The 22,387-nt window shown below is 38.1% G+C and overlaps 2 protein-coding genes across 2 annotated transcripts in view; one reads left to right on the top strand and one right to left on the bottom strand.

Moving 5' to 3' along the window:
* Positions 1-22,387, top strand: part of RAD18 (RAD18 E3 ubiquitin protein ligase) — a 123,902-nt gene that overhangs the window by 5,513 nt on the left and 96,002 nt on the right. Inside the window, exons 3-4 of the mRNA XM_081276278.1 lie at positions 19,329-19,390; positions 20,394-20,464. Of these exons, the coding sequence (XP_081132404.1) occupies positions 19,329-19,390; positions 20,394-20,464 (133 nt within the window). The remainder of the gene's footprint in view (positions 1-19,328; positions 19,391-20,393; positions 20,465-22,387) is intronic.
* LOC308638646 (Golgi apparatus membrane protein TVP23 homolog B-like) lies at positions 1,988-3,131 on the bottom strand. The gene has a single exon (XM_081276279.1). The coding sequence runs from the start codon at positions 2,803-2,805 to the stop codon at positions 2,383-2,385; it is 423 nt and encodes a 140-aa protein (XP_081132405.1). The 5' UTR covers positions 2,806-3,131; the 3' UTR covers positions 1,988-2,382.

Genomic DNA, 22,387 nt, shown 5'->3' with positions numbered 1-22,387 from the left:
CTCATTTCTAACTATACTTTAACCTTATTTCTATTTAGGTATAATGTACAAATCATATGTACATTTTAAGTTCACATTAAAAGTTCACATTAAAATGTACAATTGACAATAAGTTTTGACAAATGTACATGCAGCGTATAATGACTGTAATTTAAGATAGCAAACATTTCTATCATCAGATAACATTCTTACCATTCATTTAATGTGGTGCCAGTTAAACCATGTGTGGGTCTGTTTTTGGACCCTTCTGTTCCATTGTCTATGTCATCCTTGTGCCAGTTCCACAGTCTTAGTTACTGTGGCTTTGTAGTAAGTCTTGGAATCACGCATTGTAAGTCTGCTTTGACTCTGTGTTTAGGCTTTTAGGATATTTGCATTTGAAAAGCATCTTCATATACATTTTAGAATCAGATTGTTAATTTCTACAAAAAAGCCTGCTGGAATGTTCATTCAGATAGCACTAACTCTAAAGATCTATTTGGGAGAATTGCCATTTTAACAATATTGAATCTTCAATGTATGAATATGGTATATTTCTTCGTCTTTTAGCTTTTCAGTTTTCTTAGCAATTTTATTTAGTTTTCACTGTATAGAGTTTGAACAGAAACAATTTTTTATATTGCTCTCTTGTTATGTGATTGTGCTAAATTCACTTTTGACATTTGTTTGTTTAATTTTGTGGTACTGGGAATTGAATCCAGGGTCACTTTACCAACTGAGCCACATCCTCAGCTCTTTTTAATTTTTATTTTGAGGCAGGTTCTATAATTTCAGTGACTTTGGAGGCTGAGACAGGCAAGTGCCAATTTTGCCTATCTCAGCCTCCCAAGTCACTAAATTATAGGCCTTTGTTACCATGGTTGGCAAAACTAGTTCTTTCTGGTATTGGCACTATGATGACATAGACAGTAGAACAGAAGGGTCCATCAAGTGCTCTTGGTGGCTGGCGTTTCATGTATATTTGAAAAGGATGTCTGTGCTGCTGTTATTGGAAAGTATTCTATGTATGTCAGTTAGGTCAGGTTGGTTGATAGTGATCTTTAAATTGTTCTCTTTTGATTCTCTTAACTGTAGGAAGAGAGGGGTGTTGAAAACTCCAACAGTAATTGTGGATTCATTCCCTTTTACTTCTTTTTACTTCTCTCATGTTTTGCTTTATGTATTTTGAAGTGCATTTGTTAGGTACATACACATTTATGATTGTTTTATCTTCTTTTTTTTTTTTTGCTTTGTAAACAATAGTTTTATACAAATATAAAGTTGTGCACCTTCCAAGCTATCACTCCAACACACATTTATTCAACTAAAACAAAACATCTTTAAAAATATTTTAACAATGTACAAATACATTCACAACATAATCTGCTGATTAAAAGACTCCAAAGTTTCTAGTACCTACAACAAAATTTACAACTGCCTACAATAATTTGTAGAATTGGTTTAGTTTACAGTTAAATATATTGCCTTGTTTAAGAAATATTATTAATACAAATGTATGGTTTACAATATCCCCATTATAGCAAGAAAAAATAGATTCATATAATGTCTTTAGGCATTTATTATACCAAGTATTTAAATGATTATTCTTACTATGACATAAGAACAACATTCATTTAGTACTAAAAGATTTTATTAGTCCAGAGACCACTGAAGAGTTTCCAGGAAGTTCCAAAATAAAATCTGACTATCCTTTCCATGAAATAAATAGAACAGCAGCAATCCCTTGGGTATCCCTTAAACATAAACTATAAAGATTCCTTTTATTATTTAGGCCTTAAGTAAAAAAATAAATTTTAGAAACTAAATAAATTTTAGAAACTAACACTACCAGCCTGAATTTGGTTTTCACTTGTGCATGTCTAAGGTAAACAATTTCAACATGAAGTATATATTTAAAATTAACAATTTTTTCTAATTTTTAACTCATACACAAGCCAAGTGTTTACTCTTAATCATGGAATCAACTTATTTCTGAAAATAAACTACAGAAATAGTATGTAAATACACATACCTTTGACTAAGAACATTCTATTTTCTATGGATCAAAATGCAAATATCTCTGTAACATATGTTAACTAACACATTAATTTGGGATATATGGATACTTTACTATATGCATACATATGTACACCATAAAATAAATTCTGACAATGTTCTTAATGATATCATACTTCCCAGCCTCAACTACTAGAAAAAATAAAAATAAAAACTTTGTTTAAAAAAAAAAAACAGTTCTCATAGTAACTTTGTAAGTGAAAACAAAACAAAACAAAACAAAAAACAATGCTCCTCTTTGCAACTAGACTGAGCTCTAAACAGTTCATAATCAAGAATCTCTTCGGCCATTCCCCAATATCACAGAAAACATAATTTTCTCTCTATTCAAGAAGTCTGTTCATTTCCGGTGTTTTGTTTTAAAAACTGCTTTCCGAGATAAGAGGTAGCCATGCTGGTTAAATTCTTCAGGCTGCCCACTTTGCACCTGATGTAACCATATAGGTTGGCACCCTGTAGTACCACACCCATGATAACCACAGCCAACCATTTTACTCTGAAGGAGAAGAGAGCACTAAAGGCAAATATCACCCACAGTATTGGACAGGCAATTAGTCCTAACCAAAAGATTCTTGATTCAGCTTCTGAAACAGTTTTATTCTCCTGAGGAGATGCCTTCCTGGACTCAAACACCCAATGACTCTTTCCATCCTCATCAATAAGATTCCACCACCGAAGGCCTACTATCAGTCTACCTGTGACATTCTTCACTGCCCAAAAGTCACATGACAACAAGATAATTGTCACCATACAGGCAATAAAGCTGCTGCTGAGCAATTCACAGAGAAGATAGACTATAATGGCACTGACTCGGAAGAACAAATGGAAAAATGATGCCACTGGATGTCGGATTTTGGATTTTCTTGGTCTATTAGTTGTCTCTTCTTCTGCATCAAACAATGAAACATCTTCAGTGTCATCATTGCTGTCCTGAACGCAAGGCTCTGCCAGCGTCTCCTATTCCTACAGGATTTCAGGGCACCCCTACAGGGAAGGTCACTAGGGAGCTGAAGAGGTGCCCGGAGGCCGCACCCCTTTCACCTCCTCGCGTGCATGACGACGGGCCGGGCCGAGGAAAAAGACCACCCGCACCCCACCACACAAGAGCATTTCTGCAGCCTAGCATCGGAACCGCCCAGCGCCGGGCGTTGGTTGAGGACCGGCTTCTCTTCTCCACACCCCCAAGCTTCCCGAGCTCGGCGACTCCTGGGTCACTTCTTCTACGAGGGCCTCCGAGCACCCAGAACACTCCGGGACAATTACCCTCGGTCCTCCATTCCCTCGCACCCACCCCGCTCTTCCTCAAGACAGAGAGCCGGAGGGGACAGAAACAACCGCCCCTGTGCGCCCGGCTCACTCCACAAACCCTCCAGGAGGGACCCTCCCACCCGCCAAGCCTTGGCCACCCGCTCTCCGCGCCCCTGTTTTATCTTCTTGATGAGTTGACTACATGTTATTAAATATTCATCTTTAGCTCTCGTAGCATTCTTTATTCTGAAGTATACTTTTAAAATACTAACATAGATACTTCAACTTTTTAAGATGAGTCTTTCTTTGGTTTATCTTTTCTGTCCTTTAAACTACTGTTTTTATATTTAATTTGAATATTTTGTAGATAGTGTTGTTTGTGTTTTGCCCTTTAATCCAGTCTGATGATACCTATTTTTACTTGGAATATTTATACCTGCATTGTTTAATGTGGTAACTGTTGGCTTGATACAGGGAGCTATTTACATGTTAATGAAAATTTATTGAATAAAATTATTACCTTAGTCGCACTAGCCACATTTCCATTATCCAATAGCTACATGTGGGTAGTAGTAACTGTAGTGGCCAGTGTGGACGTAGAATATCTCTACCATTGCAGAAAATTAATGTAATTATTAATGAGCCTGGGTTTAAATGTACTACTTTTCCTTTTTGTTTTCAGTTTGTCTATCTAGTCTTTCCTCTCTTCCTGCCTTTAAAAAAAATTGTTTTATTTTAGTATTAACATTTTCCCACAATTATTAATTCTACTTACTTGTTTTTAGTGGTTGTTTAAAGTATGCATCTTTATTACAGTCACTCTTTAAACAATACTATGCTACCTGAATAGTGGAAGACTGAAGAGCGTAAGATGGTTACAAACATGTACTTCCATTTGTCCCCCACATTAGTCAATTTCTACATATTTATAATTTTCCAGTTTTCCTTCCACAATTTTTATTTTCATTCCAGTATAGTTGGAAAAGATACTTGGTATGATTTCAGTCTTTTAAAATTTGTTAAGACTTTTTTTTTAAGGTTTTATTCTTTTTTAAAATTGTAGTTGGACACAATACCTTTATTTTTATTTATTTATTTTTATGTGGTGCTGAGAATCGAACGTGCTAGGCGAGCACTCTACTGCTAAGCCAGAAGCCCAGCCCAAGACTTGGTTTTTGACCTAATACATGATCTATCCTAGAGAATGTTCCAAGTGTGCTTGAGAAGATTCTATGTTCTGCAATTGTTGGATGGAATGTTCTGTACCTTCTGTTAGATGCACTTAGTATATCATGTTGTTCAAAATATTACTATTATTATGCTGCTGTCCGGTTCTCCATTTAGTTCTGTCATTGTTTGCTTCATATATTTGGTTGGTTGTCTTTTTTTTTTTTTTTTTTTTTTTTTTTTGGTACTGTCAATTGATCCCAGGAGCACTTAACCACTGAGCCACATTCACAAATTAGTGAATAATTTTTTATTCACTAATTTGATTAGGGCCTTGTCAAGTTGCTGAAGCTGGCTTTGAGTTTAAGATCCTTCTGCCTCAGTCTCCTGGGCCCTGGGATTATAGGCATATTCCACCAAGCCTCACATTGTTTGTTTTTTATAAGAGCCAGGTCTTTCGCTCTGTTTTCCAAGCTGTCTGTCTGAATTAATGGGTTCAAGCAATCCTTCTGGCTCAGTTTTTGAGACTGTACGCACTGTACCTGGCTTTATGTGGCTGCTTTCATGTTGAGTGCATGTATGTTTATAATGGTCATATTTTCATGGTGAATTTGACTCTTAAATCTTTAAATTCTGATAGTTTTTGACTTATAGTCTGGCTATCCTTCTTCTCTTTTGGTTCCTATATACATAAAATGTCTTTGTCTATCCTTTTACTTTCAGTCTGTGTGTGTCTTTAAAGCATGTCTCCTACAGATAGCATACAGGTTTTTTTTTTTAATACATTTAATCGTTCTCTGTCTTTTATTGGAGAGTTTAGTCCGTAAATATATAATTACTGCAATTAATGGACTTATTGCTGTTTTGCTCTTTGTTTCTGTCTTGTAATTTTTTTATCCCTCTTTTCCTCTCTTGCTATCTTTATATTTCATCATTTTTTTTCTTTAAATAGTGATGTGCTTTGATTCCTTTCTTGTTTTCTTTTGTGAATCTCTGTAGGTATTTTCTTTGTAAAATATCTGATTTACATTTTAAACAGTCTTTTTAAAGCTGTTAATGAAAGGCCAAGGTTTGTCATCGGAGATTAAAATGCACACACACAAATAGAAGTGACAAAGATGAAGCACTTTACTGCAAGCTGGTGCTAGTTTATATAGAAAGTGAGAGTCAGTTATCTTAAACCAGGAAGCTCCCGGTGCCAATCATAGTAAAGGTCAGGTCACTGACCTGTGTAGGTGTACTGTGCATGCATGTCCGCCCTGCATAAGATTCATGGGGGCATGAACTGTCCATGAGGAGGGCCAATTAGAAGGTTTTCAAAACAACTTGTTATCTGCCCACTGGCAACTTGCCCACCACCATGTTGCATTAGGGGCTCCTTATCTGAAAGGCCCAGGGAGTTCTAGCCACCCACTGGCAATTTGCCTGCCGCCATGTTTGAAAGGCCCAGGGAGTTCTCAGGGAGACTCCCAACAGTTAACAACAAGTTAACTTATATCTCAAACAAAATCTCTATTCTGTTTTCTTCTATATTTTTATTTTTTAAAACCTCTACTCTTGGCCTGGTATGGTAGGGTACACCCATAATCTCAGCAACTCAGGATACTGAGGCAAGCTTGAGGCCAGCCTAGGCAATTAGTGAGACACCGTTTTAAAATGAAAAGTAGGGCTGGGGATGTGGCTCAAGCGGTAGCGCGCTCGCCTGGTATGCGTGCGGCCTGTGTTCGATCCTCAGCACCACATACCAACAAAGATGTTGTGTCCGCTGAGAACTAAAAAAAAAATAAATATTAAAAATTCTCTCTCTCTCTCTCTCTCCTCTCTCACTCTCTCTTAAAAAAAAAAATAAAAATAAAATGAAAAGTAAAAAGGGTTGGGGATGTGATTCAGTAGTAAAGTGCTCCTGGATTTAATCCCCAGTACCACAAAAACAAAACAAAAGAAACCTCTATTCTTTTACTTCTTCCTCTCATACTTTGTTAATGATGTTACAAATTATGTATTTCTTCTTGTGTATCCATTATTATATTTTTATAGCTTTTAAAAATGCTTTTGTCTTTTAAATTCCATACCAGAATTAAAAACAATATATACATCAATTTTTTTCCTGTGAATGTATAATTTTTTTTTTGGGTGCTGGGATAGAAACTAGGGGCATGTACATCCAAGGCAAGTGTCTTACCACAGAGACACTCTCCCTCCTTTAGTTTTTTTTTTTTTTTTTAATGATACAAAAGTCCTCAAAGTTTTGGTAGTTGGAGCCAGATCTGTTGATTTGGTATTATCCTGGATTAACTATAATTAGTGATCCTAACTACTAGTCATTTATTGGTACTCCTTAAACATTTCAGTATTTATTATTTATTTATTTTTGCAATACCTGGGATTGAACCCAGGGGGTGCGCTATTGCTGAGTTACACCCTCAGCCTTTCTTTTCTTTCTTTTTTTTTTTTTTTTAAAGAGAGAGTGAGAGAGGAGAGAGAGAGAGAGAGAGAGAGAGAGAGAGAGAGAGAGAGAGAGAGAATTTTTTAATATTTATTTTTTAGTTCTCGGCGGACACAACATCTTCGTTGATGTGTGGTGCTGAGGATCGAACCTGGGCTGCACGCATGCCAGGCGAGCACTACTGCTTGAGCCACATCCCCAGCCCCTCTTTTCTTTCTTTTCTTTTCTTCTCTCCCTCCTTCCCTCCCTCCCTCCCTCCCTCTGTTTGTTTGTTTCTACTTTCCTTATTTATTTTTATATTTTGAAACAGGGTCTTGCTAAGTTGCCCAAGTTGGCCTCAAACTTGATGATCCTCTTGTCTCAGCCCCCTTGAGTTTCTAGGATTGTAGGCATATGCCCAGCTAGATTTATTACTGACCCAAATCTATTGAATCAATATAATTGGGTATGGAGTCGGGAAACTACATTAAAACCAACAACAGTATCCATAGGTGACTAACTGAGCAGCAGGTGGTTTAGGAATTCTTTTTTTCCCTTTCTTTCTTTTTCATAGTACTGGAGTTGGAACTCCTGACCTTGAGCATGTCTGGCAAATGCTCTACCACTGAGCTACACCCCTAGCTCTTTTTATTTTATGATAGGATCTCACTAAGCAACTTATAATCCTCCTGCTTCTACCTCCTGAGTAGCTGTGATTACAGATATGTGCTATTGCACTAGGCAGGATATTTTCCCCCCAGTACTGGGGATTGAACCTAGGCTCTACCAGTGAGATACATCCCCAGTTCTTTTTATTTATTTATTTATTTATTTATTTTTATTGGATGTTCACAACATTACAAAGCTCATGACAAATCATATTTCATAGATTAGAATCAATTGGGTTATGAACTCCCATTTTTACCCCAAATACAGATTGTAGAATCACATCGGTTACACATCACATTTTTACATACTGCCATATTAGTGACTGTTGTATTCTGCTACCTTTCCTATCCTCTACTATCCCCCCTCCCCTCCCCTCCCATCTTCTCTCTCTACCCCATCTACTGTAATTCATTTCCCTCCATGTTTGTTATCCCATTCCCCTCGTAAACTCTTATATGTAATTTTGTATAACAATGAGGGTCTCCCTCCATTTCCATGTGATTTCCCTTTTTTTTCTCCCTTTCCCTCCCGCCTCATGTCTCTGTTTAATGCTAATCTTTTCTTCCTGCTCATCCTCCCTGTTCTGTTCTTAGTTGCTCTCATTATATCAAAGAAGACATTTGGTATTTGTTTTTTAGGAATTGGCTAGCTTCACTAAGCATAATCTCCTCTAGTGCCATCCATTTCCCTGCAAATTCCGTGATTTTGTCATTTTTTAGTGCTGCGTAATACTCCATGGTGTATAAATGCCACATTTTTTTATCCATTCATCTATTGAAGGGCATCTGGGTTGATTCCACAGTCTAGCAATTGTGAATTGTGCTGCTATGAACATCGATGTGGCAGTATCCCTGTAGTGTGCTCTTTTAAGGTCTTCAGGAAATAGTCCGAGTAGGGCAATAGCTGGGTCAAATGGTGGTTCCGTTCCCAGCTTTCCCAGGAATCTCCATACTGCTTTCCAAATAGGCCGCACCCGTTTGCAGTCCCACCAGAAGTGTACAAGAGTACCCTTTTCCCCACATCCTCGCCAGCACTTGTTGTTTTTTGACTTCATCATGGCTGCCAATCTTACTGGGGTGAGGTGGTATCTTAGGGTGGTTTTGATTTGCATTTCCTTGACTGCTAGAGATGGTGAGCATTTTTTCATGTACTTGTTGATTGATTGTATGTCCTCCTCTGTGAAGTGTTTGTTCATGTCTTTGGCCCATTTGTTGATTGGGTTGTTTGTTCTCTTATTGTCTAATTTTTTGAGTTCTCTGTATACTCTGGATATTAGGGCTCTATCTGAAGTGTGAGGAGTAAAAATTTGTTCCCAGGATGTAGGCTCCCTATTTACCTCTCTTATTGTTTCTCTTGCTGAGAAAAAACTTTTCAGTTTAAGAAAGTCCCATTTGTTGATTCTTGTTATTAACTCTTGTGCTATGGGTGTCCTATTAAGGAATTTTGAGCCCGTCCCCACAATCTGTAGATCGGAGCCAACTTTTTCTTCTATCAGACGGAGAGTCTCTGATTTGATATCTAGCTTCTTTATCCACTTTGAGTTGACTTTTGTGCATGGCGAGAGGAGGGGATTCAGTTTCATTTTGTTGCATATGGATTTCCAGTTTTCCCAACACCATTTGTTGAAGATGCTATCCTTTCTCCATTGCATGTTTTTAGCTCCTTTATCAAATATAAGATAGTTGTAGCTTTGTGGTTTAGTCTCTGTGTCCTCTATTCTGTACCATTGGTCCACCCGCCTGTTCTGGTACCAGTACCATGCTGTTTTTATTACTATTGCTCTGTAATATAGTTTGAAATCTGGTATCGCTATACCACCTGATTCACACTTCTTGCTTAGAATTGTTTTTGCTATTCTGGGTCTTTTATTTTTCCATATGAATTTCATGATTGCTTTATCTATTTCTACAAGAAATGCCATTGGGATTTTGATTGGCATTGCATTGAACCTATAGAGAACTTTTGGTAATATCGCCATTTTGATGATGTTAGTTCTGCCTATCCATGAACAGGGTATATTTTTCCATCTTCTAAGATCCTCTTCTATTTCTTTCTTTAGGGTTCTGTAGTTTTCATTGTATAGGTCTTTCACCTCTTTTGTTAGGTTGATTCCCAAGTATTTTATTTTTTTTGAGGATATTGTGAATGGAGTGTTTTTCCTCATTTCCGTTTCAGAAGTTTTGTCGCTGATATACAGAAATGCCTTTGATTTATGCGTGTTGATTTTATATCCTGCCACTTTGCTGAATTCATTTATTAGTTCTAGTAGTTTTTTTGTAGACCCTTTTGGGTCTTCTAGGTATAGAATCATGTCATCCGCAAATAGTGATAATTTAAGTTCTTCTTTTCCTATTTTTATGCCTTTAATTTCTTTCGTCTGTCTAATTGCTCTGGCCAGTGTTTCGAGAACTATATTGAATAGAAGTGGTGATAGGGGGCATCCCTGTCTTGTTCCAGATTTTAGAGGGAATGCCTTCAATTTTTCTTCATTCAGAATGATGCTAGCCTGAGGCTTGGCATAGATAGCTTTTACAATGTCGAGGTAAGTTCCTGTTATCCCTATTTTTTCTAATGTTTTGAACATAAAGGGATGCTGTACTTTGTCAAATGCTTTTTCTGCGTCTATCGAGATGATCATATGGTTCTTATCTTTAAGCCTATTGATGTGGTGAATAACATTTATTGATTTCCGTATAGTGAACCATCCTTGCATCCCAGGGATGAATCCTACTTGATCATGGTGCACAATTTTTTTGATGTGTTTTTGTATTCGATTCGCCAGAATTTTATTGAGGATTTTTGCATCTAGGTTCATTAGAGATATTGGTCTGTAGTTTTCTTTCTTTGAGGTGTCTTTGTCTGGTTTCGGAATCAGGGTGATGTTGGCCTCATAGAATGAATTTGGAAGAGCTCCCTCTTTTTCTATTTCCTGAAATAACTTGAAAAGTATTGGTATTAATTCTTCTTTAAAGGTTTTGTAAAACTCCGCTGTATACCCATCCGGTCCTGGGCTTTTCTTGGTTGGAAGTTTTTTGATTGCTTCTTCTATTTCATCTATTGATATTGGTCTATTTAAGTTGTGAGTTTCCTCCTGACTCAGTCTGGGCAAATCATATGACTTAAGGAATTTATCGATGTCTTCACTTTCTTCTATTTTATTGGAATATAGGTTTTCAAAATAATTTCTAATTGTTTTCTGTATTTCTGAAGTGTCTGTTGTGATATTGCCTTTTTCATCCCGTATGTTAGTAATTTGAGTTCTCTCTCTTCTTCTCTTCGTTAGTATGGCTAGGGGTCTGTCGATCTTATTTATTTTTTCAAAGAACCAACTTTTTGTTTTGTTAATTTTTTCAGTAGTTTCTTTTGTTTCAATTTCATTGATTTCTGCTCTGATTTTAATTAGTTCTTGCCTTATGCTACATTTGCTATTGTTTTGCTCTTCCTTTTCTAGGGCTTTGAGATGAAGTGTGAGCTCATTTATTTGTTGGCTTTTCCTTTTTTTGAGGAATGACCTCCAGGCGATGAATTTCCCTCTTAAAACTGCTTTCATTGTGTCCCATAGATTCCGATATGTTGTGTCTGTATTTTCATTTATCTCTAAGAATTTTTTGATTTCCTCCTTTATGTCTTCTGTAACCCATTGATCATTCAGTAACGTATTGTTCATTGTCCATGTGATGTAGGATTTTTCCTTCCTTCTTTTATCATTGATTTCCAGTTTCATTCCATTATGATCTGATAAAGTGCATGGTATTATCTCAACCCCTTTATATTTACTGAGGGTTGCCCTATGGCATAATATATGATCTATTTTTGAGAAGGTTCCATGTGCTGCTGAGAAAAAAGTATATCCACTTGATGATGGTTGATATATTCTATATATGTCAGTTAAGTCTAGGTTATTGATTGTGATATTGAGGTCAATAGTTTCTTTATTCAATTTTTGTTTGGAGGATCTGTCCAATGGTGAGAGAGGTGTGTTGAAGTCACCCATGATTATTGTGTTGTGGTCTATTTGATTCTTGTACTTGAGGAGAGTTTGTTTTATGAACGTCGCAGCGCCATTATTTGGTGCATAAATATTGATAATTGTTATGTCTTGTTGGTGAATGGTTCCTTTTAACAGTATATAATGACCTTCTTTATCCCTTTTGATTAACTTAGTGTTGAAGTCGATTTTATTCGATATGAGAATGGCCACACCTGCTTGCTTACGAGGACCGTGTGCTTGGTATATTTTTTCCTAACCTTTTACCTTGAGCCTGTGTATGTCTTTTCCAATCAGATGTGTCTCCTGGAGGCAGCATATTGTTGGATTTGTTTTTTTAATCCATGTTACCAGCCTATGTCGCTTTATTGGAGAGTTTAAGCCATTAACGTTTAGAGTTACTATTGATATATGGTTTGTACTTCCTGCCATGTTTGATTATTTATCTCTTTTTTTTTTTCCTAATTTAGTTTGTTTCTCCATGATTAGCTTTCCCCCCATCCTCTGTCTTTACCGAGACACTTCCCGCTGATGTTTTTGGTTATTGTTTTCCATTTCTTCCTCGTGTAGAGTTTTGCTCAAGACGCTTTGCAATGCTGGTTTTCTGGCTACAAATTCTTTTAGCTTTTGTTTATCATGAAAGATTTTTATTTCGTTGTCGTATCTGAAGCTTAATTTTGCTGGATACAGAATTCTTGGTTGGCATCCATTTTCTTTCAGTGTTTGAAATACGTTGTTCCAGGATCTATCGCTTTCAGCGTTTGTGATGAAAAATCCGTTGTCAGCCTTATTGGTTTACCCCTAAATGTAATCTGCCTCTTTTCTCTTGTAGGTTTTAATATTTTCTCTTTGCTCTGTATATTGGATAGCTTCATAACAATGTGTCTTGGCGTTGGTCTACTGTGATTTTGTGTGCTTGGTGTCCTGTATGCATCTACAATTTGTATATCTGTTTCCTTTTTTATTTCTGGAAAGTTTTCTGTAATTATTTCCTTCAGCAGGTTACTCATTCCCTTGGCATGAATCTCTGTGCCTTCCTCTATCCCGATGACTCGCAAGTTTGGTTTTTTTAAGTTATCCCAAATCTCTTGGATGTTTTTCTCGTGATTTTTTACCAGTCTGTCTGAGTTGGCTAGACTCTTTTCAAGATGATATATTTTGTCTTCATTATCTGATGTTCTGGCTTCTACTTGCTCCACTCGGTTAGTGATACTCTCGATTGAGTTTTTAATTTGGTTTACCGTTTCCTTCATTTCTAGAATTATTGTTTGATTTTTTTTTTATAATCTCTATCCTCTGATAAAGATGCTTAACTTCTTCTTTTTTCTGTTTATGTAATTCATTTTCAATGTGATCTTTAAGGTTCCTTTCCATCTGTCTAAGGTGTTCCTTGAGTTCTTTATATGGCCATTTTTCTGATGACTCCAGGTCCTCCTGAATATTTAGGCTGTCTTTCATTGTTTGTACTCCTTTTCTTCCTTGCTTTTTTATGCTCATGATACTTCTTGTTCTGTTTGACTGCTGAGTTACTGTTTACTCTTATAAATTTATTTGATGCTTGGGAGGAGAGGTATTAGAAGGGAAGGGAAGAAGTCACTAAAGAGAGTGAGTGTAGTCAGGTGGAATTCAAGAAAGGGGGAGTAAGAAAGTTGAAAAGAAATGAAAAGGCAAAAGAGAAAAAAGTGAGAAGAAAGAGAAAAAACGAAAAAATAAAAATTTAAAACAAATGAAAAAAATTATAGTGGTAATAAAAAATGGAAATAGAAGTTTAAAAAATAATAGTAATAATAATAGAATAAAAATAATTAAAAAAAATTGAAACCATTAATAAGAAAGTTAAAGAACAGCAACAACGTCAACTACAAAAAGTGAGAATAAAAAAAATACTAATAATAATCATTAAAAAAAATAATAATAAATGCAGTCATTGAGCTCGATTAACTTCTCTTCCAGTAGGTGGAGCTATGCCCACTGGGCCAGGCTTCTCCTCTTGATAGGTGGGAACCAATCACTGTGCCTAAGCTCTTCTTCCCAGACTGTGCGGGTCTCCAGTCCTGAGTGCCTAGGTCCTTCTCTTGTGGTTCCTCAAACCAGGCCCCACTCGCCTGTGACGTTTACCACATTACTGGCTACACGCTGGGTCTGCTGCTCCTGGGAGCCCTGTTTTCATGGATGCCTGGGCACATCCTTTCTGTTTGCCTCCCTCGGACCCTAAGTTTGTAGGGCTTGGGGCTGAGGACCCCCAGCGAATTTGTTTGCCCTCAGGTAGCAACTCCCCTGGTAGCTGGTGCAAGGGACCTCTGTTGTCAGCCCTGGTGGGAGTGATACCCGGGAATTCTGCGCCGCTAGTCCCACGTCACTCCTGATTCCCTGAGTCTGGCTATGGTGCTCAGTTTTTTTTTTTTTTTTACCTCTGTGAGATCAGGTGGGCCGACTAGTTATTTCAGCGGGGTCGTTAGTGCTGAGGCACGAGAAGCAGGCGATCCGGGGCTTAAACGCAGCAGATACGTGCTCAGTGTGTGTTTTCTGAGGGGCCCAAAGTGTACGCCCTAGCTCCACGTCAGCTCAGCATTGCCTAGTGATCCTGAGCAAATAGGCTTTAGATAATTTACAGCTCCCTATGCCCGCGCAGTTGAAGAGGTCAGAGACTTGATCTCTCCACGCCTGCTGCCATGTTAGACCTCCTCAATGATATTCATGTTACCCTTACAGTTTCCTGGCATAAGCAAGATCTTGGGGTTATACAAACTGCTGCTTCTGTTTCCAGTCCAGTTTTCTAGAACTGAAACCCTGCTGCCGTCGCCTCCAACTCTGGGCCGCGCTCTTGGGCGCCGCGCTTGTCCGCGACCTTAGCAGCGCCGCCGTGGCCTCCGCTGCTCCTTGGCCCGGTGCCTAGCTCCCGGGGCCCAAGCGGCTGCCGCTGCGGCTCTCCAACCCCCTCCTCCGGAGCACGGGTCCCCTCGCAGGGGGATGCCGAATGACCCCAGAGCAGGCTCTGCCCCAAGGTGCAGCAGGGAACAGGCGACCGAGGCGCTTGAGGCCGTGGTCCAGCCTTCGGAGGACAGGGCTCGGCACGCAGCCCAGTTCCAGTCTCTAGATGCGGCAGCTGGACCGTGTAGACAGGGCCATCAAGACAGCATGCCAAAAGCAAATGGCGGCTCCCGCGGAGTGGATTTTCGGCCCTGAAACCCCAGCCCAGCCAACAATTTCAATCCACTAACTCTCCCAGTATAGACAATATTCAAAAAAAAAAAAAAACAAAAAATGGGCGGGGTGTACTGAGCTTTCTTTGCCTCAGGTACTTACAATCCACTGCTGATTACCCATTCAGCTTCTCTGCCGGGAGCGAAGTGAAAGAGGAAGCAGATGGGCGCAAAGCGCCCGCGGCTCTGATCAGGAAAGCGTCCGGGAGCCAAGTGTCTCTTTTTCAATCTCTTTGTTTTTTCTGCTGCTTGGCCGGGTGGTCCACTACAGACTAATGGTGAAAGGAGCTCTAACAAGCTGCGCAAAGTCTCGATTAAAGCCGCTACTCTGAGCACCAGGCTCAGCACTTCAGCAACCCCCGTACGCAGCCCAGTTCACTATTTCATAAAGGCTTGGTTAGATTCCCTTCACGTCGCCTCCTGAGCTGGGCGGGCGGGGGGCTGTTTGACGTGCGGGCGGGGACCCTTCTCGCCGTGCCAGGCCCGGCCGCCGGGGGCTGTTTGCAGAGCCGGGCAGGCGGCGCTGGCGGCCGTTTGGCGGCAGCGGGCAGCGGGACTGGACCTCTGCACCACGTGGCCAAGATTCACTCGTCTGGGACAAACTGTCACCTCTAATAAACTTACTAATTCCCGGCAGGTCTCCTTTCAGCGGAATTTTGCTAGAAGTTCCTCAGTAGGTAGAATCTAGGTGTATTAATGGGTCTTTCTGATCCCGTTAATGTGGAGATACTGAAAGTGCTGCTTCCTCGCCGGCCGCCATGTTGGGTCCCCAGTTCTTTTTATTTTTTATTTTGAGATAGGGTGTTGCTAAGTTGCCCAGACTGGTCTTGAACATGTGATCCTTCTGCCTTAGCCTTTTTGACTTGCAGTATTGCTCAGGTGACTTCTTGTAATGCAGAGAGTGACATTGTTAATTAAGATAATGAGTCCGGAAAGGAATCTTCCCTCAGAATGATAGTCCCATTTATAATCTGATTTGGGTGGTGGTTAGGTAAAATTTTGGAATTTAGACCTGGGGCTGCAGTGAGTTAAGACTTTTGGGACTGTTGGGAATGTATTCTGCATGTGAGAGGACATGAATTTTGGGGGCCAGGCAATGCTATGGACAGAATTATGCCCTCTCCCCATTCATGTGTTGAAGCTCTAACCCCCACTGGGTTGGTATTGGAACATGAGGTCTTTAGGAGATCACTTGGTTTAGATGAGGTTATGAGGGTGGGACCCTCATGATGGGGATTAGTGCCCTTGTAAGAAGAGATACTAGAGAGCTTGTGTTTTTGTCCTGCCTTGCCCTCTGAGGACAGAGTGAGATGGTGGCCATCTGTAAGCCAAAAAGAGAGCACTTAATAGATACTGGCACCTTGATCTTGGACTTCTAGCTTCCACAACTGGGAGAAAATAAATTTCTGTTGTTTAAGCTATCAGGCAGTAGTATTTTGTTATCACAGCCCAATCTGACTAATATATCTGATTTCTTCCTCTTGTCCTTTATGTTATTGCTGTCATTCATTTTATTTATTCATAAGCTTACATAAGCATGCATATATACACAGACCACCCCCCCACACACACAAAACCATATATAATTCAATATTCTGTTGCTATTATTTTATACAAACTGTTCTCTTTTAGAATAATAAGAAAAATCAAAGTGTTTATTTTAATTTTACTTATTCCATCTCCACTGTTTTTCCTTTATTTATGTAAGTCTGAGTTTCTGGCCTAAATCATTTTTCTTCTCTCCGAAGAACTTTGAGCAGGTTTTAGAGACAGATCTACTGGTAAAAGACTCCCTCAATTTTTATTTGTCTGAGAAGATATTTATTTTGCTTTCACTTTTAAAGGATAATTCCATAGGATATGGAGTTCTAGGTTGGCCCTCCCTCCTTGAGGGAAGTCATATGTAGTTCATCATTCCTTTGTAGGTAAGTTTTTTTTTTTTTTCCTCCCTTCTGGCTTTTTTTTTTTTTAAAGAGAGAGGGAGAGGGAGAGGGGGAGAGAGAGAGAGAGAGAGAGAGAGAGAGTGAGAGAGTATTTTAATATTTATTTTTTAGTTCTCGGCGGACACAACATCTTTCTTTGTGGTGCTGAGGATCGAACCCGGGCCGCACGCATGCCAAGCGAGCGCGCTACCGCTTGAGCCACATCCCCAGCCCGAAGCTAGGGTATTTATGAGAAAAATTCTGGCTTCTTTTAAGAAATTTTCTTTATCTTTGATTTTCTGAAATTTGAATGTAATCTGCTGAGGTATAGTTGTATTTTTCTTTTTTTGGCATCTGTCCTTCTTGGTGTTCTTTGGTTCTTGTGGATAGGTGGTTCAGTGTTCAATATTAATTTGGGAAAGTTCTCGGTCATTGCAGTAAACTTTTTTTGTGTTCCTTTCACTCTTCTGCTGGCATTTCCATTATGGATATGTTAAATTTTATAGCTGTCCCACAGTTCTTGAAGATTCTGTTCCATTTTTTTTCTGGTCTTTTTTCTCTTTACTTTTCAATTTTTAAGGTTTCTATTGACAAACTCAAGCTCAGAGATTTTCTTCTCATTTGTGTCCAGTATATTTATTATCTTGTCAAAGTATTCATTTGTTACAGTGGTTTTTTATCTCTAACATTTCTTTTTGCTTCTTTTTTAGCATCCCACCTCTCTGTTTACATTACTCATCAGTTCTTACATGTTGTCTGTTTCCATTAAAATTCTTAGCATATCATAGTTTAAAAAATTCCTCATTTGATATATTGAACATTCCTGTTCTATTTGACCCTGTTTCTGATGCTTGCTCAGTTTCTTCAAACTGTGTGTGTGTGTGTGTGTGTGTGTGTGTGTGTGTGTGTGTGTTTGTGTGTGTTTGTGTTTGTTTTCTTTTTTTGGTGATTGGATCTTTTATTTTTTACCTTTTAGTATGCCTTGTAAGTTTTTCTTAATAGCCAGGAATGATGTACTGGGTAAAAGGAACTGCAGTAAATAGGCCTTGAGTGCTATGGTAAATGTGGAAGGAGGAGAAGCATTTTCTAGTTCTGTGAGTAGGTCTCAAGTCTATTAGGGAGCCTTGTCCCTGGAGCTTGAGATTCACAAATGCTTTGCTTACTTGCTGGTGAACTGGAAGAGGATGGCTAGAGTGTTGTAGTTGCATATTTCTCTCCTCCCAGGTCAGTTGGGCTCTGATAAAAACCCAATAGGTTATTCTGGTAAAATAGTTTTTCCTGAGGGCAGGCCTTGTGAACTTAGTGCTGGGGCTTGTCTCAGAGTGGTTACTTTTTCCTTCTCCCTGCATGACTAGGGATTTTATTTTTGGATAGTCACTGTGAGAACTTGGTAGAACTCCTGCAGCAAAAACTCACAAAAGCATGAGGACCTCTAAGGACAAGGTCCTCTGAAGCTTTTAACTCTCAGATTTGTCCTTCCTAATCTACTGCAGTTCATCAATGACCACTGAGGTTTTTCTTCCTCTGCCCTGGTTTCCAGCACAGTATTCTTCTCTGGTTCTTGTGGATGTTTCTCTTGTGGGTTTCTCCACCAGTAAGTGGTGAGTCTCTGTATCTGCTTCTCCATTTTTGGAGGAAGCAGTTTGCCCTGTGACTTTGCTTTTCTGGATGGATCTCAGAATTGTTAGTTTTTCAGTTCAGCTTTTTGCTTGTCGTTAGCATGGAATGGCAGTGTCTGAGTTGGTCCCTTCTGTTCATCTTTGTTTCCCAAACCCTTTGGTGGTTTTAGCCTTTTTATAATGTGTCCCTTTATTTTTCTTCCTGGGGTACTCCTACTGAGGATGGCAAGACTTCCTTATTTCTGAACACCTGTACTGTAATCATACTGTCTCCTCCTTCTCGGCTAAACTTAACTCTTTTTGAGGAGGCTCCTTAACTCAACTGAATTTGGGCTACTGGTAAATTAGCTTCAGTAAGATACTACTATTAGTGATATGTGCTTTTTATTTGAGTATTTTATACAGCCTTGAGTGGTGAATTTAGTTGGTGCTTGTTTCTTGCTTAAATTGTTAGGACTTATTACACTAAAGTACACTATGATTGCCTCACTACTTTCTTATCTCCTTGAGGTAAAGAACGTTCCCCTCTACACTGCTCTTTTCTTAGTGCCTGCCACAGAAGTGCTTGTTAAATGTGCAATGATGGACATCACCTGCAGACTTAGTATATAGAAATTGCTAATTTGTTAACCTAGGTAACATTTATTTCTTAAAATATGTATATGTCCTGTTTCAAAATTTATTTTTGAAAAGGTAGGCAATAAGAGATATCTGACATGTTTATGTAATACTCAGCCCAGGTCTTACATGCATGTTCCCATAGTTTACAAATGGAGAAAACAGAGTGATGCATATTGCTTACAGAATTTTGGTATCCTAGAGAGTCATTATATTTGATATATTTCCCTTTACTAATAACACTGTTTAATTACATGTGAAAATGTGCATAGAACACAGGTACTAAAAATTTAAGATTATAATGATATGCCTTAGATGGCGGAAATATTCCAAGGCCTAAGTCAGATTTGTTAAAAGTTAGATTCCCTTATTATTAATAGAGATTAACTTATGTTCCATTTTGTGTTTTTACAGATTGTTCTCTCTGTATAAGAAAATTTCTATCTTATAAAACTCAGTGTCCAACTTGTTGTGTGGTGAGTTTTTATACCCTTTTTTAAAAAACTTACTCATTGGTAAAAATATTTCATCTTTATGTATGTACAAAAACCCATGAGAAGATATGTAATTATTGAATTAAAAAATATAAAAGACCTTTTCAGAAAGAACCTCTAAAGTATATTTAAGGAGAACTGGATTTTGTTCAATTTCTCATTAGGATTTCTGATAATCTAAATGTATTTTCGGAAGTAAAAGCTAATTTTAAAACTGGGATATAGCAGTCTTTAATTCTTATGATCTATGCTTTTATGGTTCCTAATTTTTTTGAATAGTTTCTTAGATTTGGTGGAGACTCTGATAGTGGGATTATGAATTTACAAAGGACTGGTGAAAGTAGTTGTGCAAAAGGCAAAGATTCATGGCCTGTGGGCTTAAGAAAATTGGATGTTAAAATTTGCAAAACCTTTCAAGTGGTAGGGACAGGTGGAAAGGTAGATTAAAAGGGAGAATGAAAATAAATTAGGATAAAGAAAGAATAGAGTGTGAAGTTTAACAGAAAGGAAACCTTATCTCAGGGATCAACTATATAATGTTCATACTGAAGGAGGACAGGATTTTTCATTTTTCTCTGTGTTCCTGAAAAACAATTTTACTTTTAAACTTTTCTTGGACACTTAATGGCTCTCCCAGTGTTTTACTTAGAAGTTTTCTGTTTATGAGGAGAAATTTTAGGGAAAGCTGTGTGCTGGCATTTTGAAGGATTCTTGCTCATATTAGGCTTTTTCTTAGGACAGAATAAATAATATATGATTTTAAATAGATGCTTTGAGAGCTTTTATCAGACTTCCAGTTAGTAGGTACTGATTCACTCTTGTAAAATTCCATGTAGTCTGAGATGAACTTTATTTTGAGTCTTTCCTGGAAGACTTAGTGGGATGGCGAGCCTCAGGAGGATGGGTCAGACATTTTCAAAAACAAGATTACAACAAGTTAATTATTGTTTTTGACCTTTTTCCATCTGTTGTTTTTCTTTTCTAGACAGTCACAGAGCCAGACCTGAAAAATAATCGCATACTAGATGAACTGGTAAAAAGCTTGAATTTTGCACGGTATGAGTTAATTTTGTGACTAACCTCTAACCACTTTTGCTTTTAATGTGTTCCTTCTCTGGCACTCTTCAGTTAGGGAATGCAGGGTTGCATGTTTTGGAGTAGTAGAAGTAAAAGAAGGCAAATCTAATATGTAGTAATAAGATGTTCTCCCTTAATAGCAATATTTCTCTTATGAAGATCAATTAAGAGTTGAAATGAGGATTTGAGGACTTCCATACTTTTGGCACTAGAAAGATACTCCTGGTTCATCTTACAATTTACCTGTGCCAACCCTAGAATTAGCAGTTCATTTCTCCAAGGAGCCCTGGTTCCTCTTTATTGAAGAATGGTATTTAGAAACTAGGATCAGGTACTGGGTGTGCTTGTTACTGCTTTTAGGCCCTTGATAGACCTAGATAATATATGTATACATGCATATGAGTGTACTAACCCATGTACATACACATGTCTGTAGTTGGTCCTGGCTGTTATGTATTAATCCATTAATTCTTAATCTGATTTACTCAGCATGTGTAACATGTTGTGCCATGTGAAGTACATAATTGCTTGTATTTTACAAAGCTCAGAAACATAGCTTAACTTCCTGTCAAATGCATGAATGTGTAAAAGCAGGTTTGGTCGCTCAAAGGGATATAAAAAGGCATGTTTTACCAAATGATATTGTGAATTCAGTTTTAATCATGTAAGTCAAGCAGTAATTTTTATTAAGAGCATACTGTATTTAGATAGCAGTTAGGTGCCCATGTATTTAAGTATATGACTTCCTAGCTTGTTGGGGTATTCTTGGAGGTAACTTACATTGCTTGCAAAAACACAAACATTTCTTCTAATGGAATTGCACATTTGTTAATAGGTTTGCACTCGAAAAATGATCAAGCTTAGTACTCTGACTCAACTAATATGACATTCTAGAAATTGAGAATGATGTATTTGCCTAGATTAAGAAGCTCTACAATTCTCTGATTCTCCTAATTGAAGTTATTGTTTTTCTTAATGTAAAGCTCTTCACGAGTTAGTTTTTAGATGAACTGAGATTCTCTGATTCTCATGATTGAAGTTATTGTTTTTCTAATTGCAAAGTCCTTTACCAGTTAGTTATAAGAGGATGGAGCCAGGTCTCTCAAAAGGAATCTGTGGGCTGTTTGAGTTTCTCCAAGGTGATAAAATTGTCAAAGCTGCTTCTCTTTTCTCAGCTGGTACTGAAAGCACAACAACCTGCCTGCTAGGAAAAGGGGAAGCCTTGCCAACAACAGCCTGTTTGTTGAGAAGTGCTCAATACTTAGGCACACAGACCTTTTGGTAACTTGAAAGAAAGTCTCAAATGGTTTTGCTTTACTCTTCCCCTCTTCCTTCCAAAGGAATAGGCTAATTATTCATTAAAGCAGATGTGGTAGGGTGGGAGGACTCTTTCTTGATTTGGGACATATTTTTATCATTTGCTTCTCTTTGTTTACCCTCATGGAATTGCCATTTTTTACTAGCATCACCCTCGCAGTGAGCGTTTTGGGACACTTGTCATGTGCAGAGTGCTGAGGGACTTCTGCAAAAATAGTTCAAGCTCACCAATATCATTATTTGTTTGAATTCTGGTTTAAGATTGATGAAGGAAGAAGTTTAATCTTAGACTAAAATGTAAGATATTTATATTGTTCGTTGATTTTATTTCTTGTCTTCTCCATCTGTCATTGCCATTTTATTTGCCATTCTGATTTTTAAAAATTTAATATTCTAAATTGAATAATAAGAAGTTAAAGGAAATAATTCAGAGGTTTTCAGATACAAAGCTGACATTCAACTCCTACATTTTCTTGTGACCTTGGCACTTTATTTTCAAAGAACATGTTGTGTGTCACCCTTCCCCCACCTCGACTTACTTTTTTAAAAAATAAAGTTTTTAAGAGCTTACTGTGTTGAAAAAAA

The sequence above is a fragment of the Spermophilus citellus genome (assembly GCF_964194105.1).
Source record: "Spermophilus citellus genome assembly, chromosome: 19".
NCBI lineage: Eukaryota > Metazoa > Chordata > Mammalia > Rodentia > Sciuridae > Spermophilus > Spermophilus citellus.
This window is presented reverse-complemented; position numbering and strand designations above follow the sequence as displayed.

Coding starts and splice junctions, on each gene's coding strand:
- LOC308638646 (XM_081276279.1), bottom strand. CDS start 2,805: ATGGTGACAATTATCTTGTTGTCATGTGACTTTTGGGCAGTGAAGAAT.